The following is a 24,224-nucleotide window of genomic DNA, read 5'->3' as shown; positions in this document are numbered from 1 at the left end:
CTTGCCCATGGGACGGAGAGGTGAATAACTCTGCACCATGCTCTCCACTGTCTCCCCGGGTTTCCACTGGGACTGAGCCCTAGCTGCCCTCGGCATTAACTTGCTTGATATTGTAACCTTTACTGGTTTTCATCCATTTCCGGTCTCCTGCCTCCGCTTTTCTATTGGTGCTTCCTGTGACCACCTCCCAAATAAAATATTTGGGCACAAATACCTGTCTCAGACTACTTCAGGGGGTATTCAAGCAAAGACAGCTCCCTGGGATAGAAAAGGGAGGTACAGACTACTTCATGGGTGACTAATACAGAAACTGAAACTAAAAAGTACTTAACGTAGCCATAAAGTGATGCTGGGTTGTCCCATCAAAGGAGACTGTTGGCCAGCCTCTAAGAGCCACCCTCACTAGGGTACATTTATTGCCTTTTCCCCAGTCTGAGGCCACGTTACTCTTGTCATCACAAAGAGCCGATTTATCTCTCGGACAGGGTCAGATTGAATAAGCTTATAGGACAGAGGGATAAATCTTGAATACCAACTTATGAATTTACCATAAGGAAAAACGGCCACAGGGACTGGAATGCTCAACCTCCAAGTGACCACTGCAGAGTGCTGCCAGAGGCTGACCTACATGAGATTCCAAATAAGCATCAGAGCTTGCATGAATGGCACGGATTCAGGACAAAGGGAGCCAGAGGCACCCAAGGTCTAAAGGCATTAGCCTCAGACACCCGGATACCCACATCTGCAAGCAAGGGTGACAGTGCCTGTGAAAACAGGAATCTCAGACTCCTTGGCAGAAAACCCCCTCCAACCTTTCCACACTGGGGATCCCCTCCTGAATAGGACTTGGAGGTTATTGGTTAAATGTGAAAATCCTCCGGAAAATGCTTATGTGTGGAATGCCTCTGAGATTCTCAACTCCTCCTCTGAGCCTCACATTCTGTCTTTAAATGTTAATAAATTCAATCAGACACAAACCAGTTCTGCTGCACTGTAAATTATTCAGACTTGTTCAGTGATTTTGCATAGGTCAGCCCCAATTTCAATTTCCAAGGGGCAAACTCATTTCCATAGTGTTTAGTTTTGAGAGGACTCACGAACTCCAGCCCCCCACTTACAAACATCGCTTGCCATGTCCAGGCTGCATTTCACCTGTTCCCACAGCCGATCTTTGAGGTCAGTGTTAGTGATGCTTATTTTATTCACAATATAGCAGTTCAGGTAGGCCAACTCACCTGGCCCAAAGATGGAATTGGAGCTCAAGCGCAGGTTTGTTTACATTTATGCCTCCTGCCCTTTCTGATTCCGCCCAAAGGTTATGGTATCAAGCTTCTATTTACGAGTTGATTTAAAGAAAGGCTTTCGATGCTAGAACAAAGTTGGACAGCTCCTAGGGTTCCACCCAGCTCTAAGAGTGTGTGATTCTGCACTGTGCCTGGCTTTGTTAAACCTCAGAATTGAGACTTTTTTCTAAAGAATTCTGATAAAAGTTACTGCTCTTGATTATTCAGGGACAATAAATTGTGTCTGAGTTATCTAATTGCCTCAGTTTTTCACTCCACTGACCTTGGGACCCGGTTATTCAGCGACATTACTCGTCACGGCTTCTTTCTAACGCACACTGCATCTGATATCGATGTTTCACAGGGAATGAGAGTAACTTCCCAAAGATTGTAAAAGATCTAATTACCCGTATTGACCCTGCCCAGAAGCCACTGCAAACAATGCTGTAATTAACTGAGTTTGGCTATAAATGGGAGACATATGGGTGATTTTTTTTATTACATAAGAAAAAAGGTGAGCCCAGTAAGCTGACAGGTAACTTACTTAGCATCCTGAAATTCGTTCAGGGCTTCTATATCTGCCTTTTTATTCTTATTCCTTCCTTGTTTCCCCTCTTTCTCCCACCTTTTCTTATTTAAAAAATGTTTATTTTTTCCCATTATAAAGTTAAATAATCATCAAGGAACATTTCTGAAATTACAAGAATATGGAAAAATTAAAATTTCCCATTTTTACTATTTAGAAATGACAACGGTTAACCTTGTAACGTGTTTTCCTTTTTGGGGTGTGTGTGTGTGTACATATGTAACATAAATTATTGTTTTGTTTGTTCATTGTAAAGAATATCAGTGTAGATGCTGTTACCCATGTCAGCCTCTAGGAGCTAATCCTTGCCTTGATTTAGCTCTGTGTTTGTTTCAAAAGCACCTGGTATTTGATAGAGATGTTTTGCAGCCATGCCTCAAGAGATATGCAGTGGTCAACTGCCCTGAACCAGCTCTGACTTGACCACAGGAAACGCAGGAATGTGCCTGCACACATGAGGTCTGTGCAGGTGTCTGCAAGTTACCTTTGCCTGATTTCCATGCTAAGATCTCTACCCAAGGTGAGTTTTTGCACTCTGCTGGGCACAATTCATGCCCTGTGCAAGGAAGGCTGGAAGACTGTGCATGCCCCGGCTATACTAGGCTACTCCTGGAAGTATCCACCCCTTTCATAGAGCCTTGATGACAAGTCTGCCTCCTACCCCTTTAAAATTCCCTTACTCCCTTCTCTTTGGGAACACCGTGTTTTTAAAGCAAAGCTCTCCCTTCTCCACTCCTTGATCAATGAGTAAAGTTTCTGCTCTGTCAGTTTCATTTGACTGGCATTTGCGACTCCAGGCAAAGGACGACCCATGAGGGGTCACTTATCCATTAGGGATCAGTAAACATGACCTCCAGAGATTCCATCAATTCCACAGTCTTCTTGTCCCAGAAGAGGTGAGTTCAGAACAGGCCCAGAGGAGATAGCCAGGAGAAGAAAGATAAGCACTCAATCAAAGACTGTGATGAGTGTGAACACAGAGTACCTGGGGGAAAAGCAAGCAGTGCAGGAGAGCTGGAGTACAAGACTGGAAAAGGGCTGGTCAGGAGGTGAGCAGAGCCCAGATAAACAAGAGCCTTGAGTGCCAAACTAAGGGACGTAAACTCCAGCAGGGGGGCCACGTGGTGAGGTTAAAGAGGGGTATGTACTAACATGATCAGAGCTCTAGAACAGTGCCTGGCACATGGCAGGAGCTCAGTGTGTATTCACTGAATGAATACATGGAAGACTAAACGGCAATCATGTAGAAGTTGGGAGCCAGTAAATTGAGCCAGAGGCAGGGAAGCCAGTTAGGAAATGGATTTCCTTAATTACTAAGGGTCTGAACTGAGGGTCTAGAAATGGAGGTAACTAAGATAGAATGGATTATAGGGAAATTAAATAAGGTTCATCCCTCTCACCAAGTGTCCCCCTTTGTCAGGCAGGTGGGATACCTTTGCTTGCTGCCCCATCTACTCTGCACAAGCCTCTATTACCCCACTTCTGACACTGAATTGAAACTTTTGGTTTAATTAACTAGTAGGTGAATTAGAAATTAAATGAACACACAGAGAGTGTTGGTGTCTTTAAATGCACATACACATGAGATAAATTCTTACCCTCCAGGCATCTAATCTATTAAATTCCTATAGATCTGAGTTATCTGCCAGGCCCTTGCTTGAGCTTGAAACACCCCTATACAGTTGAATTTTGAAATTCTAAGCAAGCAAAAACGTATTCTTTGGTTAATACAGATTTTAAAACTGATTTTATACACTTCAAGCCATAATGTTCCTCCCTGTGGTTCTTTTAAAGTTAGTGAGAGAATTGTGAGCAAGGCCTAGGGCCTAAGGGTACAAGCATTTGCAGAAGAAGCTTACAATGCAGAAATTCTCTAAACCACTTAGGTGGTACACACCTTTTTTGGGGGGAGGGGGAGCTGTTATATATTATTATGTTTTCAACAAAATACTTATACTCACATGATTAGAATAAATTTAACCAGCATAACAAACTTGTGATTTCATGGATGATACAGCTAAATAACAACCAACTTAATCGATTAAAAAAACACTAGTATAGACAACAGTCATATATGGCAAAGATTATAATATGATTCATAAATGTTAGGAAACAATCAGTTCTCAAATGCAAGGAGTAGGACTGACCCTTTCTGTATTTCTTAGTAAATTCCAGTTGATTTTCTGCAGCAAGTCAAAGTTAACTTATTATTATTAATTTCAGGAAACTGGAGTCTTCACCACTAGGATCTGGGTGTATGCAACCGTTAAAGCCTCCTCCCCGTTCAGGGCTCCACTCTACAAAGTAGCTACTATGCGTGTACAAGTAGCTGATATGCTATAGCATTAGATCATCATACTTAATTTTCATACTGAATCGACAAGAAAGGTATTGGTATTTCCATTTTGGAAATGAGAAAACTGAGAAGCAAAAATGTTGGGTAAACTTCCTAAGATCATATAGTTTGTAAATAATGAAGCTGAGATTTCTACCCAAATGTTCTGAATCAAATGTCCATGTTCTTTCCACAACACACTCTGCCTCCTTGTCAACTCATCCTGTAAAATTCTCAGGATTCTGAGATGGACATGTTATAGCTGAAGTGGAAAAAAAAAAAAACTGACTTGAGGAAAAACAGGGCTGGATACATAAGAAGACAAACAACATTTAATAACTGTCCTTTAAATCTGTATCATACTGCATTGTTTGCAAGCCCTATCAACTATAACACCTTTTTTTTTAGTTTTAATTATTCTTTTATTCAGTCAACAAACATTTACTGAACAGCTATTTATGTTCCCAGCACAAATAAATAAATAGAAAATGTCACACTTGGTAGATAGATGCTGTGAAGGAAATTAAAGTGGGGCAAGGGTAACAGTCATGGGGGGAGGGCAGGGAGGACATCCTGAAAAGCTGGTGTTTGAGCAGAGACCTCATGAAGTTAAGGTGAGAACCATAATGAAAATCTAGGGGAAGAGGGTTCTAAGCAAATAACAGCAAATGCAAAGGTCCGGAGGTAGAAAGTATGCTCAGCATGTTTAAGGAACAGCAAGGAGACCAGGCCAGTATAGCTAAAGTAAGAGAACCAGTGGTAGAAAGTGATTCTGGAGAGGAGGTCAGATCATGCAGGCTTTGTAGGATATGACACAGACTTTGGAGTTTAATCTGAGTGGGACTAAAAGCCAGTCAGAATTCTAAGCAGAGAAATTCCATGATAAGATTTAACACTGAAAAATCACACTAGTGTGATGCACGGTTAAATACACCTACCAAGACCAGGGGTCTGCAAACTTCTCCAGTAAAGGATCAAACAGTAAATCTTTTACACTTTGCAGATCACACAGTCTCTTTCACAACAGCTCAGTTCTGCCTCAGAAGGGCAAAAGCAGCCACAGACAATCTGTAAACAAATGGGCATGGCTGTGTTCCAGTAAAACTTTATTTATTAAAAAAACAGGAGATCAGGTCACAATTTACCAAACCTACTCCAGACATAACTTCCAGTTTACAGGAAATATAGGTATATGGGAACAAAGTAAAAAGCCCCTAATGGCACTAATGTGACATGTCCAGAGTGTGGGACATTCTATAAGACAGCCTGGCTCATCAAATAAATAAATAAATAAATAAATGTCCTGGAGGGAAAAAAAAGAAAAGGACAAAACGGCTGAATTAGGTTAAAAGAGGCTAAAGAGACAACATGTGTCTTGAATGAATCCTGGTTTGAAAAACATTTTAAAGACAATTGGGGAAATTCAAGTATGGCATGGATACGGAGTGGATATTAGGGAATCTGTATTGTAAATAGTCGTCTCAGCTGTGATAAAGACACTATGATTCTATAGGAGAAAATCCTTATTCTTGGAAAATGCCTGCCGAAGTGTTAAGGAGGGAAAGGTGAAAAGTATGAACAGAAAGAAGTTCAAGATTCGGCATACAGTGCAGCCTGAGGAGGCAAACATGGCAGGTGCTGAATGGCCGTACAGGGGACCTGAGCTTTCCTGTTTTATACTAGTCTTTTGACTTTTCTGTATGTCTGAAACAAGTTGGCAGCGGGTGTGGTGAGGGAAGCTCTCGAGCTGCCCTGGGGACCACCGACTCAGGAAGGCAGGAGAGGCTACTGGGAGCCCAGGGGGCAGGCCGCTGCAGCACATAGGCAAAGACCAGTCACCCCTGGGGCCCCTGTCTGCCCTCCCGGCCCCCACCCCCCCTTCACTTTCCAGGCTCAGGAGCAGCCCACTGCCTGGCGCCTGTGAGGGGCAGGGCAGAGAGGACAGCCAGGAGAGCAGGGTAGCCTCCCTCTTGCTGGGTTTCTGGCTCACACCTCCCCCGGGGTTAAGGTCAGAAATCTTAAGTTTTGTCTCAGCTCAGTCCCAGCAGATTTCTCTCCAATGGCAGCAGGAGTTGCTAAGAAAAATAGGAATGTGGGGGCTCTTCAGCCGTCCCCACCACCCCCCACCTGTCTTTCCCCTCCCCCACCCTCCCCCTTCCTCTCCCCTCAACTCCTCCCCACTGTGTCTCTTGCCTACTGACAAGCTTTTCTGGCTCCCCACTGCTCCCTTTCTAGGTCTGCAAACTGTGTGCCCAGTACAGCTGAATCAAGAATTTCCTGTTCAGCATCTTCCTGAGTCTTTTAGCAACCCTGTGACAATCCCCGGTTTATCACAGCTTGCCAAGCTCTGCGGAGATCTCCATCTGGACTCCAGCTTCAAGGCCTCCACCTCCCCTCTTCCAAGACCCCTGGCCCCTTGATTCTTCGCTGACACAGAACCCTCTGTGGTCCCTGTAAGAAGAGCTGTCTCACTTCCAGGCTTTTGCATATGTTGGTACTTTTACTTGGAGTCAACTTCTCCTGCCTGTCTCCCTAGCCAATTTCTACTTATTCTTCAAAACTCAGCCCAACACCTATGTCTTATGTATTTACTGGTTTCAATATACTTTAACTGGCAGTCCATGTTTTGATCCTAGTTTTCAGCTGAGTCACACCTTAGCTGGCCTAAGATGGTAATTCTGGTCCCCTTGGTCTGGGTGAATATATTTTTAACCTTAGGAAGGTATCCAATAATAATTACAGACTAGATTCCAGTAACACATTCTGTGGTACTGTTTTGTATATGCTCTAGAAATGTACTGTCCAAGAGGGCAACCACTAGCCATTTGTGGCTATTTAAATTTAAATTAATTAAACAAAATTTTAAAATTCCCTTTCTCAGTCATACTAGCTACGTTTCAAATACTCCACAGGCACATATGACCTGTGGTTACCTTCTTAGACACCACATGTATTGAACGTTTCTGTCATGGCTGAAAGTTCTCTGGGATGACACTGTTTATGGTTCTCCAGAGGGTCAGCTGAATTCTCACCACATAGACAAGCTAAAGGAGTGCTTCTCAGAGTCAGGTCCAAAGAGACAAAGTGGTGAAAAAATATTTGCCACTCATTACAAACAGCTAAGTTCCCTAATATGTAAAGAGCTTGCAGAAATAAATAAGAAAAAGACCAACTACCTAATAGAAAAATAGACAAAGGACATGAGCAAACAGTTCAGAAACAAACTGATATGGCTTTTGAGCATATGAAAGGATACTCAAACTCAACCGTAGAAAGAAAAAGCCAGTTAGAACTACCCTGAGGTTCCATTTCCCACTGATCAGATTGGTAAAAAAAAATCCAACATTTGATATCAAGGCTGTGGGGACGCTCTGAGATGCGGCCTGATAGAAACATTTCTCAAAATTACAAAAGCATGTTCCCAGTGACCAGGAATCCTATGTCTAAGGACTCTTTTACAGACTTACATGCACATAGATCAAACCAGATAAGCACAAGGTACTCCACCATGGCAATGCTTGGAAACAACCCCGGACACCATTAATAAAGAACTGCTAAACAAACCTGGGGACACACATGAGCAGCTGTTTAAAAAAAAAAAAATGCAGCAGCAGCAGTTCTCTCTGTATTGAACTGGAGATTCCCCCAGATCACTTAAGTGAAAAAAGCAAGTTTAGAACAGTTTGCATACAATGCCACCTTTTGTGTAAAAAGAAAAACAAGGGAAGTAGAACCCAAAAACCTCCATCTGAATGAGCTTGTCCACGTGTGAGGAAGCTCTTCCAAGACAAGTAAGAACAGCAGTGCACGTTGGAGTGAGGGTGTCTGTGAGGCAGAAGTGAGAGGGAAGCTCTCACCAGACACCTCCATATACTGTTTGATTTTTGAACTAGGTGATTCTACTATCATCTCTTCTGTATATTAAATTCATCTTGTAAAATGGAATCTGTGGACTACCTGTCTGAAAATCAATGACGGTGCTCAGTGAAAATGCAGCTCCCTGACCCTCTGCATATCTTGGGACAAGCAGAGGCCCCCCCTCCCCTCCGCCCTGCCCTGCCCCGCCCCAGCTCCATCCTGTTCACACGCTCCGCCCAGGAATCCCATCACCCTACAGCCTGAGGACCCAGAGCCGCACCTGGGGACTGAGAAGCCCTGCTCTTCTCAGCTCTCAGAAGGGCTGAGACGGGGCGCCTCTATGCAGGGGTCCAGGGGACTCTGTCCTTCTGCGCCCCTTCTCACCCTGGCCTTGACGGCTCTCAGAGGGCAGCCTCGCGGAGGCCCAGACTCACCTCCCTCTGGAGAGTCCCCGTGGAGGGTCCTCTCGATGCCTGTGGTCCCCCGCAGGCAGCCTACGACGCAGGTATTGGGCCCAGTCTCGGGGCCCTGATCAGGGGGCGTCCTGCGCTGGAGAGGTGGCTGAGAGGGGGCAGCGTCCGGCCGGGGCCTCGCGCGCGCTCCTTCCGTTCGGGGAGGAGCCGGCACTGCTCGGCGGGAAGCCCGGGGCCTCCAGGTCTTGACGGACCGGCCGCGCTCCTGGAGCCAGCCTTCTTTCACCGCAGGCACCTCGTTCGTGGTGGCACGGAGCGTGCTGTCATCTAGCTGGGGAGGCCCAGGGCTGCAGGACATGCAGGGGGCGCGGTCGAGAGAGCACAGTGTGTCACCCTAGGCTCCCCACGCTCTCGCGCTGGGCTCTCTCCCGCCATCACAGCCCGGCGCTCACTTCCTCCCGCTCCTGTTTCCGGGAAGCGCGGGGCCGGCGGCACCGCCCACCCCCAGCCAGGCCCTGGGCTCCAGCATCTTTTTCACACAACCACCTAAGTGGAAATAAATAGACTCGAGTTGCTATTCTCATTGTAGACGAAGAAACAGAATTTTCTCAGGAAAGTTTCAGACTCGCCCAAGATCACAGGCTAATTTAAAGCAGAAAGAGTTTAAGGCAGGATTCTTCTGAGAAGCGGAATCCCAGATTGCTGGTTTCTGACACTGTCGCTTTTCTGTGCACTGAGCAACCTCCAGGCTTCCCTGTACTTCAGTAAGGCGGGTCTGCAAGACCCCGCTGAAGCAGCCACCCCAGACGGATCCACAGCCAAGGAGAACAGGACAGAGGGTTCGCACACAAGACATGCCAGGCCCTGCAGGAGATCTCTGGTTAGCGGCACTTCCGACATCTTACCTATTGTTAGTGTGCACTCTGATTTATCCATTCATTCATTGTCATCATCGCTGCTACTATGGCACATCTATTTTGTGGAGAGATACTGTGCCAGGATACCAAGTTATGAAGTCGAATACAGGTCTCTGCTTTCAAGGATCTCACAGTCCAAGGGAAGAGACAGATAGATAATCAAATAATTGTATTATAAAATGGGAATCTACTGGGATTCTGAGAGTCCTTAAGGATGGAACAAGCAACTAGTGTTACCGGACTGAACAGTTTGTTTTGCTCACATGAAACAGAAAGACCAGTTATGGAGACATCGGTCTTCGGCGAGGAGAAAAAAGGCTTTATCGCAGGGCGTCCAAGCAAGGAGACAGGAAGCAAAACCCTCAGATCAGTCTCCTTGATGACAAGGTGAGGTGGACATTTAAGGGCTGGGTTCTGGGGCAGTGAAGAAAAAGGGAGCAAGTGGTTGGTTACAAAGTTTGAGGAAGTGCTAAGTTCTTGTGAGCAGGCACAAGCAGGCTTCTTGTCTCTTCATGGTGGAGCGTGCAAATTCGGGGGGAGTTGGTATGGAACATGAATGAGAAATTTGGGCTGTGACATCAATAGGTCACCCAAGGGACAAGCAAGTTGATTCTGCCCAAGTTTTGACCAGCCATATTGGTTCCAGCTGATTTCAGCCTGTTTTGTTGTGTTACAAGCAGAGGGGATGTTAACAAGTGGTTTCTTTATCTGCTGTTCTGTAAGACAAGCTCAAGGATTTGTGTCAGTTACCAGTTTTATCTTTTAACCCCACGGGGCAGGCTCTCTCTAGTGAGGAGGGAGAATGTGATGTAGGGGAGGCGTTAAGGGAGAAGTCACCTGAAGAGTAAGTAATTTGGGTGAGGAAGGAGAAAGGGTTTTGCAGAGGTGAGGCTCGTACTAAGGCACGGAGTTACTGAACATGCTGGTATGTTTGGAAAAATGTATGTGCTTCCAGATTACTGGAGTATAAAGTGTGAGGAAAAAAGTGTAGAAGTTGGGGAGCGGTGGGGAGGTGGCATGGGAAATCTAAGTTATGGCCAGAACAGATCTCATGGCAGGAGGGAATGCAGAAGGAGGAGAGCCAATTTTAGAGGTGCTAAGTTCAGTCTGCATGTGTGTTATTAAATACAAAGTAGGAAATGTGGCAATGTTTGTGTGTGTGTGAGTGCGTGCGTGCATGTGTGTGTGATGTCAGAGCTCTAGATTTTGAGAGTGAAGACAGAAGGGGAAAAAAGGGTCTCAGGCTTATCAGGAGGAGAAAGATAAATGCTGGCTTTTTCAAGATTCTTAGATCTATTCACATTAACTGCTCTCCAGTCTCCTTAATGCTCTTCCTTTAAAGAAAGTTTAAAAGCAATGTCACCCCATGTGGAAAACAAAACAAGGGAAAGAAGTATATACATGTACCCATCTCACCTATGATCTTGTTCTATAATTACTTTTCCGGTAGCAAGTTCTGTGTATTTTTTGTATGTCTTGTTTTTATATATGTTGCTAAAAAATTCAAGGTGAAAGAAAAGAGCCCTCCCTCAATAATCTGTTACCTATGAGAGCAATTTATCACTTGGTTCTTAAAAAAAAAAAGGAAGCAGGTAAAGAGCTAGGGCACGGAGGACCTAGAAGCTGCTCATCCCTGTATTTGTCCTGTCTCTGTCTCAGTGCAGGTCTTCTCATGGTCCCGGGATTACCCTATGGAGTAGATAGAACTCATGATGGGTATAATATTACTGTTAATATTTAGTCAATGATTTTGCCATATACAATTCCCTTCTTGATGCTCTCAAAGGAGAAGCTAAGGAGGGGGTCAGATTTCAGTGCATCCTTGAAATAAGCAGGGGGTGCAGTACTGCAGCACTGCATCTCCTGGGCTCACCTTCCACCTTATCATCGGTAGGGAGTGTCCGCTCTTCTGCTTAGGTGCCCACATAGGGACGTCAAAAGCCCAGGCTTGGTTCCTACCGGCTTCATTACTTCTAAAACCTATTTATCAAAACCAGGGACATAATTATTATTGTCGCAAATGCTTGGTCTTGCTTGGTCAGACAATGCTTAGCAACACTTGGACCTAAAACATTTTCATATTCAGAACTTGCTGATCAGAATGAGTTTAGTAGGTTTACTTTCTTAATCTAGTATATGCCATGTATAAAAACTTAACATTCATTCTCTTTTCTTTATCTCTCAAAGCGAAATGTATACAAGAACATTTCAAAAAGAATTAGTATAGATTTATATCGTATTTTAAAAAAGTTATTATACCATAAGCATTTTTCATTTTTCATGTTTTACCTGAGAATAAAGGAGATATATATATATATATATATATATATATATATATATATATGTATATCCTTTCATAATTTACTCTATTTATTATTCTCCACTATATGAACATTTTGGCTTTTAACTTTTCACTATATAAATAAACTTTACATGCAAGTAGCTTTTTCCGTAGTTAATTGTCTTAGCTTTGAGTCCAGGGAAACAAATGATGAACTGAAGTATGCAGTAGTTAGGAGCACAGGTTTTGGAGCCAAATAGACCAAATACCAAATTCCAACTCTGACATTTACCTGTGTCACAACTTATTTTTGTTGTTGTCTTGACATTTTCTTCCGAAATGTTGGGGTAATGTTACCTAACACACAAATTCAGTTGTAATAAATAAGCAAAATATTCCTTATATGTAGCAATTGAAACAGTGCCTGGTATAAGTTTAGTGCTTTGTTATTGTCTCCATTTTAATTTTACCGGATTACAGAATGCTTCTCCGACGTTTTGGCAATATGGAATTACACTAACCAAGTGTGAGAGCACCAGCCTGCTTTGCATACTGTCCTTTCTGTAAATGTTATAGGAAGTTTCTTTTTTTTAAACTGATTTACTTTTAACTTCCAATTTATAAATATAAAAAATGAAGACACCAGAAGCCTAATTAATGCTTATGTATGGAGCATCAATAATTAGAGGAGCTATTATACACTATGTATAAATATTTAACTGACACAAAAGCTCTCTGTCAGAAAACCAGATCTCTGCCGTTATAGAGATAAAGAGATCTTCTCACTTCAGTTTTTTTAAAATGTAAACATATCCGAGAGGAATGAAGCAACATAGAAATAGCAACCATTTTTTTAACACTGCTATTTATATGCCAGAAATCTTCCTAGACATTTTACACATACTTTTTCCTAATATCACAACCATCGCTATCTGTTATACTATTTCTATTTCCCAGATCACTGTATATAATTCTGGTTTACTTGCCATATCACCTTCTAGGACAGAGGCATGGTGGAATGAGGACATCTGTGGGGAAAGGGACCTGATAGGACTGAAGGGGCAGAGAAGCTACCAGCGATACCTGTCACCATCAGTTTTGTCCTGTAATCATCTTATCCCAAACCCTGTAACTTTTTGCTCTGATTGTGCCCATTACACAAAGGAGCCTGCCCCATTTTGCCCCCTGGAAATAGTGGGCAGGAAAATTGCCTCTGAGACCACGTGGTTTGTCAGTGGGAAAGCTACAGACAGTCCTTTCCACTCACTCTGCCCAAACCCCTTCCTATAGTTGAAGCAGAATGGTGATATGATGTCCCTTTGATTATCTAGTAGAAAACAACTTAGATATCATCATTCTAATGCACACTGTTGCAGGCATTGACCATCAAGCCCACTTCCTTTGGCTAAAAGTATGTGACTCCAGAACACAAGCTAATTAATGTTACCCCAATATTGCTTCGCCTCGCCATTGAGGACATTGATTAGGCTCGTATCCTGTTCTTATTTAATAAGCTGTATATCCTTTCCATTCATAACCATAGGGGGAAAACAATTACTCTGGCAAATGCGAAGACCCAAGGGAATGCAGGCTCTGGATGCTGATTCTGGGTTTACTACTAATGTCACTGGCCAGAGCCAGAACTGAGCTCAGGTTTGGCTGCTCCTCACTCAACAGTCAATGTTTGAGAAGTTTTCAGCCATAGTTTCTTCAAATATGTTTCAATATCCTTTCTCTTCCCCTTCTGGGACCCTTACTATGTATAGATTAGCATGCCTTATATTATCCCCTATGTCCCCTTATATTGCATTCATTTTTTTTCCTGTCTGCTGTTCTGACTGAGGGTTCGGGATTTGAAGATACACACTACTATATATAAAATAGATAAACAACAAGGTCCTACTGTATAACACAGGGAACTATACCTTATAATGGCCTATAATGAAAAAGAATATGAAAAGGAATATACATATATGTATATATATGTATAAATGAATCACTATGCTATACACTAGAAATTAACACAACATTGTAAATCGACTATACTTCAATTTTTAAAAAAAGTGTTTGAGAGACAAGAGTTGGTGGAAAAAAGAAAGATACATTATTCAGGAAGCCTGCAATCTGGGGAAACGGCAGACTATCATCCCCAAAACCATCTCCCCCTTGCCAGTTAGAGGAAAAAGGGTTTTATAGGGAAAAACCGGGAGGTTTCCGCCGTGTGCACGTGGGGGCTGTGTGCAGAACAGCACAGTCAGCTGACAGTCATCTTGAAACTGGTCATGTGGTGATCTGGTCAGCATCATCTTGATCATTTTAAGCATAGTTAATCTTCAGCTCCAGGGTCTGTTTGTTCCCGTTCCCTTAAGGCCAGTTCCTGGAACTGTGCTGGTCATAGACTCAGTCCTGCTCAGGATGGAGCAGCTCATGTCATGGCTGCAGTCTGGTCGTCATGCAGTTAGCTTTGTCCCTCCGGTGGTGGTTATAGTATCTGCAAAACAAGTCAGGAATGTGCCCTGGACACTGTTATCTATGTCCTTCAGGGAGGAACTAAAGATTCTGTGACTGTCTTGTCCTAATCATTAACTTCCTGAGCCTGCTCATTGGTGACTCAGGCAAGGCCTGGGAGACCACAGCTTTTCTGCCAACAAGAGACAAGGGCACACAGAAAGGCCCTGCAGGGTCCTGCTCAGTTTCATTAATTCAGTGTGTGACCTAGTTTAGTTTTTTCCCTTGGTTTGCCCCCCCCCCCCCCGATTTGCCCTCCGTGAAAATGAAGGGGCTGGTTTGTTGCTTTCTTTGGTCCTTTCCAGCCTGAGTATCCTGTGGACTAAAGTGATTAACACTGGGCAGGAGATGACCATAGATTTTATGAGGCTCCACCTAGTGGCTTTGCCCCATATTGCAGCTCTAAGTCTGAGCGGGTTTTCTGAGACCGTCAGTGAAGTGCCTCAGGTGGTTTTGATTTGCCCATCACACAGTATGTTTGCAATTAGTAGAACAGGGGAGAATGGAGAGAAGTGATAGGAATAAGGAGAGCAGGAAAAATACTTATTTTGAAACTCACATTTAGTAAAACCTCAAATTTACGTCAAATTTAGACTTTGGAATCATCTCTAATTGAGATAATATAGACAGTGATTGAGTCTGTGAATGTGTCTGTTTAAGCATTAATTAATTAAATGCAAACGCTTAACAGGTGCTTCCATTTTTGTAGCCATGTATCCGTATTGTCATTTAAAATAATTAGAGCTGGAATCTTAAATAATGGAAGTAGTTAAGCTGTTCCTTCTTTTGAAAAATTCCACATTGAGAACATGGTTAGTGCATGCCAAGCAAAGTTCTGCAGTGGTAGATTCCTTGAGGGGACTGTTCTTAGGGGAGGTAAGAGAAGCATGTGGAAATAATCAGTCCTATAAAGTAACAATGATGTTTTCACTAGGCACCGCCTTTGTGATTCCACAGTTGCTGTCATTCTCAAGAGACTGATAATTTAGGAGAGGCAGATGTTTGCAGACATAGTCACATATTATATCCAAATATGTGAGCTACAATAGAGTTTTTTTTCAACAGCGACAGTGGTAATACAACAGAGACGTCTATTTTGTTGGGAGAGTCATGGAATTGCAGGCACAGCACACTGTGGAAGAATTGAATAGAAGGAATCCTTCACAGAATAGAAGCTGGTACTTAAAGGCTAATTCAGCGTTTTCTAATAGGGTAGGGAGGAAGCTCTTGAACTGAAGAGCCTATAAGCGCACATGTTACGTGGGAAATGATGTCAAATGTGTAAGGGTTTAGAGACTGAGGAAAGTACATTTATTTTTTTTCTGTTTCACTGTCTGGGACAAAAGCCCTGCCCCTGTATGAAATTTATTTTTTTTCTGAAAGGGCTAAAATCAGCATAGCCATGACTACAAAGTGCGGTTGGAGTGAGTATGATGTGTTTGTAATGAATATGGGCTTTGGAGGCTGCAGTCCTTGCTGGTCTACCAGTCCTGGCTCTGTGCGTTCCAGCTAACTAAACTTGGGCAGCTTTTTAGCTCTTTGAGATTCCTTTACTCCTTTGTGAAAGTGAGAAAAATAATAATACTCACTACATAGGATTGTTATGAAGATAAAATGTGAGCACAAATAATATCAGGAACAGAAGCATTATCATTAGATATATATGAGAAATTAAAATGAGAGAAATAATGAAAAACATTTGCCAACAAATAGTGAAATTTTGCTAAAACGAGTAAGTTACTTTAAAATGCAATTTATTGAAACATACACAAGATATATTATGAAATACGAATGCTCCTATATCCAGTAAAGAAATATGTCTGAAAATAAAAACCTTCCCACAAAGGAAACTCCAGGAGCAGGTGTTTAGTAGTGAATTATTTCAAACCTTTAAGAAAAGAGTAAGACGAAGTTCTGCTAAACTTTATTAGAGAATAGACAAAGAGGGAACACTTCCAAATTTACTAGGACAGTATAATCTTGATCACAAAACCTGATATGGACATTATAAGAAAGAAATATTGTAGGTTAATATCTCATAAATATAGATGCAAAAATCCCAAATTATATTAGCTGATAAATGAGTCAGCTGAGACTAAGGTGGGTTTATTTCAGACAATTTCAATACTCAAAAATCGATATAATTCATTATATTTAGAAAATAAAGGAGAAAAATCATATGATTATCTCAATAGTTGCAGGGAAAAGCAATGATACCGCTCAACATCAATTCACATGACAAACTCTTAGCATACTAGAAATAGAAAGGAACTTCCTTAGTATGTCAAAAAAAAAATCTATCAAACCCTCACTCTATGCTTCATGATTAATGTTAAAGTCTCTGAGGTTTGCACCATGAGATCAGGAACAAGATTAAGATGCCCTCCGACACCTCGTCCGTTTAACAGTATACTGGAGGTCCTAGTTAGAACAAATGGCATGAGTATTGGAAAGGAAGAAATAACTGTCATCACTTGTGGATAAAGTGATTATAGATGTAGAGAATCCAAAAAAAAAAAAAAACCTCCAGATAATTTATAAGAATTAGCAAGTGAACTTAGTAAATTCATCACACAAATAGCAATTTCCATTTTATATACAAGAAGTGATTAGAGAAAATTTTTTAAACTACATAGCTAATGAATGATGTACAAGGTCTTCCTCTGCACAGAACACTATGAAACATTATTGAGAGGTTTTAAACATACTCAGATAGAGCTAGATCAAAAGCGAAAACATTAAAAAAATCCATAAAATGTTAGCACTAATTGCACTCAAGCCCCGATGAGAAGACAACCTATTAATTGCTCATCATAGGATGGTTTTCAAAAAACTTCTATGAAAACTGGCTCTGATTTCAAAGCTTTGATCATGTCTGGCAGGAAAGGTTGTGGTATGTCTTATGAGTGTCTGAAACCTCAGAGGATCTAAGAAGAAAATGTTACTAGTGATCTTCAAACTACAGTTGAGGGAGGGTGAGGAAAATGGAGAGGGCTGGTGGTATAAATTAATTTCCACATGGAAAGCCACCGTGAGGATCCGAAGAAAGGCAGTACGTCACCTGACTTAGCTTTTCAGCTGTAGCCAATGTGTTAACAATAATTTCTGTCTTTTGGTGCATCGTTAATGCGTTCCCAAATCTAGGTTTTTGTGTACTAAAAGTCATTTATAGCCTGTCCTCTGTCTAACTGGTGAAACTAAGGCCATGTGGTGAGAAACATCCGGACAATGTTATTCACAGCACGGATAAATTCTGTGTGCCTGCTGTTAGGCTTGTACATTCATTGAGTGCGCACTGTGTGTCGGTGCTATAGAAGAGGTTTTATGCATGCAATATCTGTTAGATATTTTTGTACCCTTCTTCAAGATAAGGGAATGAGACTCGAAAAGGATATACAACTTATTCAAGGTACCCAGATGGTTAAGAGTCAAAAGTCAGTTTTGAGCTCAAACCTACCTGACCCTAAAACATGAGCTCTTTTCATTATACCGTGATGCCTGTAAACTTGAGATGTGTGATAGGCTGATTAGTTCAGATTTGATACATCATTAGTATTCAATAAATTGCATTATTATTATTATTATTATTATTATTATTATTATTATTATTATTATTATTATTATTATTATTATTAAAATATGACTAAGTCTCATAAGGAGTCCCTCTTTTTTTTAAATGAGTTAGAGCCTGAATCTCTTATCCAATAAATGATTGCTTCTTCTTGGCAGCACACATCATGAAAAACTATCAGAATGATCATGCAAAACACGGTGGAGATAGATTTCCCTAAGATTTCCCCTCAGGAAGTGACTGTTATGATAATAAGGTGATACTCTGTGAAAGAAGCGAAGATTTAACAAAATCTGCACAATGGGCTATTTTCCCTCTACTGTGTTCCCTTAGTAACAAACCCTTAAAAGTCTGCAACACTTTTCAAAGAGAAGAGAGGTTTGTTGCAAAACTGTGAGAACTGGTTTATCCTTCCGGTGTTAATCATTTGATAAAACCTTAATTTATTTCATAGGTAGCAATCCTGAAAGCACCATAAATAAACTGCTAGTAACCAAGTTAGTTCTTCCATCTTAAATGGGTTAGATTCTTGTCATCAATGGATTTGCAATCAAGGCATATTTTCCTGCCTTCTGAATAAATAACAGATTGGGCAGATGCAAGATAAAATGTCCTTTACCTAATTGGTGTGAACTTTAGAATTACACCTGAGTAGGTATATTTCAAATAGTAGGATGATTATGGAAAGTTACAGCTACTTGTCTTAAAATTTTTACATGAGCTAGACTGCTTAATATGGCTAAATAAAAAATCAAAAGGAAGAGGAAAGATGTAGTTTCTTTGATATTTAGTTAATGCGAGACATCAAAATTATACATTAGCTTTGTACAGACAAAAACAATAAAATCCTGAAATTTAATTCTTTATAATTACTCTATAACTATATTACTTTATAATTCCATCCTGTATATCTTCACTGTTTCGTGGTGCATCCTTAGCCCCTTTGAAGTTTTTTTTTTTTGCCACATCATGACTATTAAGGCTTGTTTCATGGTGATTTGTACACATAGTTTCTGTATAAATATTTTTCTTCCTCACTGAGATACACAGGCCTTAAAGACAGTGATTGTTTTTACATTTATTTTTGTAATCCCCAGGGAGCTGACCACACTGCCTTCCTTCCAGTAGGTGCTTGACAAATGTTTGGTTCTTGAATAAATAAAGATTACTTTGAAAAATGCAATAGAAATTAGAAATTGAAAAGAGAAAATAGTCTTAAACTCTCCATGGGAAAGGACTATTTTTCCTTTTGTTATTCTGAAAAAAAAAGAATCCAATGGAAATTCGAGAAGCCATTTAAGATGTTAACATGATAACATGCAGGAATGAATAACTACATTTCTAATTTACCGGTTATTTTCAAGGAAAGAGAAGGGCACATTTTATTTTAAAATGCAGTTTAAAATAGTACCTACATGTGAATCCACATTGTGGATTGTCTGTGACAAGTATTTCATCTCCAGGAATCTTTCTATCCATGACACTAGACGTTCCAGGTGAGAGACAATTCCTATTAGTGCCTATTTCTCTTTAGGAAGTGCAAATTCTTTTATTTAAGCTTAACAAGACACAGTTACTATTTTTCTGACCATTCCTTTCTGACCCATTTCGTCTCCCACAACCTAACAGCCACTAGAGCCCTGTTCCCATTACACCTCTTTCCCACAAATCTCATGCACAGTTAAGAACTCAATTAGCACATTATAGGTGGCTGTGGTTCCAACACTCGCCTTTGTCCCAGGCTCCAGCCATGTATCTGTAAATGTCATCAGGCAGTGCCACTTGAATGCCCCACTCTCATCCCCAAATCAGATTCAGATTAAACTGACTTTAAATACCAACTATCTGCCAGGCACTTTCTAGACACACCCACCTCTGTCATCTAGTTGCAAAGTAAAAAATCTTAAATTTAAATACACAGGCTTCTCCCCACCCCATGTACAATTTTGCACTATTACAAGAGCTGCTGTCTGTGAGTTACCTACTGTGCACATTAGCCTTTATCCCAGAGATCTCTTTAATCTCTTTAATTAAAAATAAACAAAGGTAGGTGGTATTATCTTCATTGAAAAAGAATGATTTAGGCTCAGAAAGTTTCATGCGCCCAAGACTTCATATGACCGGGAAAGGACTCAAGCCAAAACTATTATGATTTCAGAGTTAAAGCTCTTTCCATTACTTCTCACTGCCTCCAACCTTCATCTCTGATTCCTAAAATACAGGATAGTGTTTAAGCGTTTACTAGAGTCAGACAGCCTGAGTCTGAATTCTGGGTGTTATACTTACTAGTATCTGAGGTCAAGTTACCTTATTTTCCTCAGCCTCAGTTTTCTCATCTATAAAATTGGGCTAATAAAAATACATACCTCACCGGATTATAAGAATTGAATGAGTATGTGTACTGTAACTGGTAGATGGTAAGCTCTCAATATTATTTTCCCTGGGAAACATCTAATAGTTATGCTACCTTATCAATTATTTATTCAAAAATCTACTCTATCCCTTTTCATCTTTTTAGTCTTTAAAAAAAATTTTTTTTTCAAACTATATGCCTTTTTTTTCTTTTAAATGGAGGTCCTGGAGATTGAACCCAGGACCTCCGTGCATGCTACACATGCACTCTACCACTGAGCTATACCTACCTCTCATCTTTTTAGTCTTAATGTCCATGGTCCAAGTATAGAAACCTATCATGTTGAATGACTGGTACGTTTTCTCTCCTGGCAACACACTCACCCTGTATCTGCAGCCGTTTGGGGGCTGCACTGCCCTCCAGGAATACCTTCTCTTTTCTTCTCTGTCTAATCAGATCCTACCCACCTCTCCAGGCCAAGCTCAAATTTGCACTTAACCAAATTCTTCTCAGATTAATCGAACCAGAAGTCATAACTTCTTCTTCCCACTGAGAAACCAGGAGTTAACCATGTTTTAGGATTGGATAGGATGGTCTTACCCATTCCTGTGGACCTGAGTTTTTTTCTCCAGCTCATACCTCCAGCTCAGGTAAGAAGAAGTCAGTTATGGGGCAGGAAACCCGGTCAGCTTCTTATCAGTAGCTGTGATTCTCCAGGCTGGGATTGGCGTAAGGAGAGAACAAACAGGTCATATTCAGGACACATCAGGCTTTAATTGTACGGCTGTAATCTGGAGCTAGTGCTCTCAGGCACGGTAGACATTCAAATTCAGTGATTCCCTCCCCTCTCCCTTATGAAGCACAGTTGTGAGATCCTTGGGGATTTCCTAGTCAGGGACATTTGATTGTCATACCCTTCCTTGATATCAGCAATGTCTTCAAGACATTCTTTATTAGATTCACAAAGAAAAGTGATCTAATAAACACATTTGTAATGTGGCCTTTTCTTTTCTGCTTGAAAAGATGCTTAGCATTTCTTGTAAGGCCAGTTTAGTGGTAATGAACTCCTTTAGTTTTTGCTTATCTGGGAAACTCTTTATCTCTTCTTTAATTCTGAAAGATAGCCTTGCCAAATAGAGCATTCTTGGTTATAATTTTTTCCTTTCAGCACTTTCAATATATCTTGCCACTCCTTTCTATCCTGTAAAATTTCTATTGAAAATTCAGCTGATAGTCTAAGGGGGTTTCCCTTTTGTGTGATCAGTTATTTTTCTCTTTCTGCTTTTGAGAGTCTCTCTTTATCTTTAACTTTTGCCATTTTAATTATAATATGTCTTGGTGTGGATCTCCGTGGGTTCATCTTGTTTGGGACTCTCTGTACCTGGTTATTTGTTTCCTTCCCCAGGTTAGGGAAGTTTTCAGCCATTATTTCTTCATAAAAGTTTTCTGTCCCTTTCTCTCATCTCCTTCTGGGACCCCTATAATGCAGATGTTAGTATGCTTGATGTTGTCCCAGAAGTCTCTTAAACTCTCTTTTTAAAAAAATTCTTTCCTTTTTATGCTGTTCTGGTTCTGTGATTTCCACTACTCCGTCTTACAAATTGCTCATCTATTCTTCTATATCATCTAGTATGCTGTTAATTTCCTCTAGTGTATTTTTTATTTCAGTTATTGTATTCTTCAGTTCAGATGGGTTGTTTCTGATATTTTCTGTATCTTTATAGAAGTTTTCACTGAGTTCTTCCGTTCTTCTCCTGAGTTTGGTGAGCATCCTTATGACCATTTCTTTAAACTCTTTATTGGGTAAATTATTTGTCTCTGTTTCATTAGAATTTTTTCCCTGGATTTTATTTTGTTCTTTTGCTTGGTACCTGGGCCTCTGTCTCCTCATTTTGTTTGATTTTCGATTTCCTTAAGGCACTTAAAGTCTAGGGTAGAACAAAAGGCATGTAATGATGCCTTTGAAATGTCTCCATTCCAGGGGACTTTTTATTAATAGTCTGAGAGGTGAGGAATTTCTGGGTGGTTATTTCCGTTTCATAACTCTCTTCTACCTCCTTCTGGTACTTCCCCACCAATCTTGAGAATTTCAGACATGTAGACCAAGCTCTCTAGCTGCACGTTTATTTAAGAAGAAGTTCTATATAAGCTTGTTTCTCAAACTTGAGTAAAATATAAACCTCTCTGACAAGGAAGATATTTCCATGGATTTCTAGTGTTGGCTTAACTTATTTTTACTATAATGTTAATAAAACATGTTTGAGAATAAAAGCAGGTATAAACTCACTAGCTCTTTTAGAACTAAAACACCAGAACACATTCATAGATTAGTTAGATACATAAATGTAAGGCTTATTTAATCAGGATTAAAGTATTAATTAAATGTGATGGATGATGTCATTTTTGAAATTTAAATGCCAATATTGAATTTAAGAGTACACAGATGCATTTGCTCTTTTTATGTTTTATTTTTGTGCACTTGATTTTGTTCTTTTGAACTGCCCAGACTATTCTTTGGATATTTTTCACTATCACTATCATTTTAATTTCATTTTTGATAGAAACATTTTTGTAACTACCAAAATATTATTTTAATGGGCCAATTAAATGAATGTTGCATTGTAAAATACAATACTGAAAAACTTAAAGGACAATTTAAAAAAAATTCTTCATTTTATATTTACTATACGTACTGCCAGTGAACTTGTATAAGTTGGTACGTAGAAACAGACGACCTGCCCAACATACTTGCTTGCAATTTGAACTGACTCTTCTGGTACAGATCGGTGTGAGTTCAACATGACCTATTAACATGATGCTATGACAACTTTCAGCTGTTGCAGCACCAAACTGATTATAAATCCAAAAGCAAACCAGGGCACAGAATTAATTTTTAATTTAGTTCTCCAGATAATCCATTTTCTCCTGTGTTTGGTCTCCCAGATTTAATAAGACTTCACTCCTGAGTCTTGGAAGTGTCTAGGAAATCTGCTTGGGTACTGTATCCATCAAGACATTTTCTCACTCTTGGTCACTGTTGGATATAATACCCCATATGCTGAAGAAATCACTTTATTCCTTGTCTTGAGAAAAGGAAAGATGGCATAGTAGCACTTGCCACTAAGTACTTTTTCATCTTTTGTTTTCTGCAGGCCCTGACTCCTCCCTCAGGGTGGTACTTCCCTATTAATGACCCTCCATGACCTTTTGTGGTGACAGCTGAAGTTAACTTCAGAGCAGTCCTTTGTCAGGGGTGGCCCGGACTTCATACTTCTTTTCCGTTATGAAATTTTAGAGCCTGTATGTGTTTGAGGCACGTGTGGTCAGGACATCTGTAGTATTGGTTCATGACTTCCTCCACGTGAAGCCCATGCATGATTCCGCGTGCTTTCTCTCCCCACTGAGTTACTATATTTTTCTCACTTCTTGGCTAGAACTCAGTCACACGACCAAACCTAATGGTAAGGAAGGCTAGGAAATCCTACACTTCAGTTGTATTTTTCAGGAGAAAGAGCTAAAGTCTTTGGTGAGTAGCTAACCCGTTTCTGCACAGAAACCAATGCTGTGGAAGGTAAAGTAGGAAGACTGAAAAAAATGGAATCCTTCTTCATATCCTTGAGCTACTCAATCGAGTTTCACTATATCCCTACATTTTTTGAAGTCAGTGAATACTCCTTTTATTACTGAAGTTTCAGTTGGATTTTCTACTGCTTGCTGTGCCAAATATTGTAACTAATACAGTTGCCAGATGAATTTTCCATTAGCATCAACCAACAAACCAAACACCCGTGGATGCCTTCCTGTTATCTATTTGTGTGAAGCACAGACTGAATGTTTAACGCTTGGATTCCCAATAAGGCACCTGATGTATCAGGCCTGCATCCTAGGAAATTAAGCTCAGTCCAAGGGATGAGGCTTCAAAAGAACATAAGACAAGAGACTGGGGGCAGGCTAATTCCAGGTATGAAGGAGCCCTTGAAACTCATGTTTATTTGGGAGTTAATCTTGTAGCAGGACTGTGGTCTGTGATGTTTCACTAAGGCCTCAGGATCTATGACCACAACTTTGAACCTGGAGTAGAAGAAAATCCACCGATTAGCTCTCCGGTTAAAACTTGAG

The 24,224-nt window shown here is 40.8% G+C and overlaps 1 protein-coding gene across 2 annotated transcripts in view; it reads right to left on the bottom strand.

Moving 5' to 3' along the window:
* The window catches only part of LOC116666413 (RAC-beta serine/threonine-protein kinase-like), a 42,199-nt gene extending 33,272 nt beyond the window's left edge, over window positions 1-8,927 (bottom strand). For both annotated transcript variants that reach the window (XR_004323243.1, XM_032488855.1), the window contains exon 1: window positions 8,497-8,927. Coding sequence is in view for 1 of the 2 variants with exons in the window: in XM_032488855.1 (XP_032344746.1) it covers window positions 8,497-8,833 (337 nt within the window). In the remaining variant the exon portion in view is untranslated. The remainder of the gene's footprint in view (window positions 1-8,496) is intronic.
* Window positions 8,928-24,224: the final 15,297 nt, after the last annotated feature.

The sequence above is a fragment of the Camelus ferus genome, chromosome 10 (genome assembly GCF_009834535.1).
Source record: "Camelus ferus isolate YT-003-E chromosome 10, BCGSAC_Cfer_1.0, whole genome shotgun sequence".
Taxonomy (NCBI): Eukaryota; Metazoa; Chordata; class Mammalia; order Artiodactyla; family Camelidae; genus Camelus; species Camelus ferus.
This window is presented reverse-complemented; position numbering and strand designations above follow the sequence as displayed.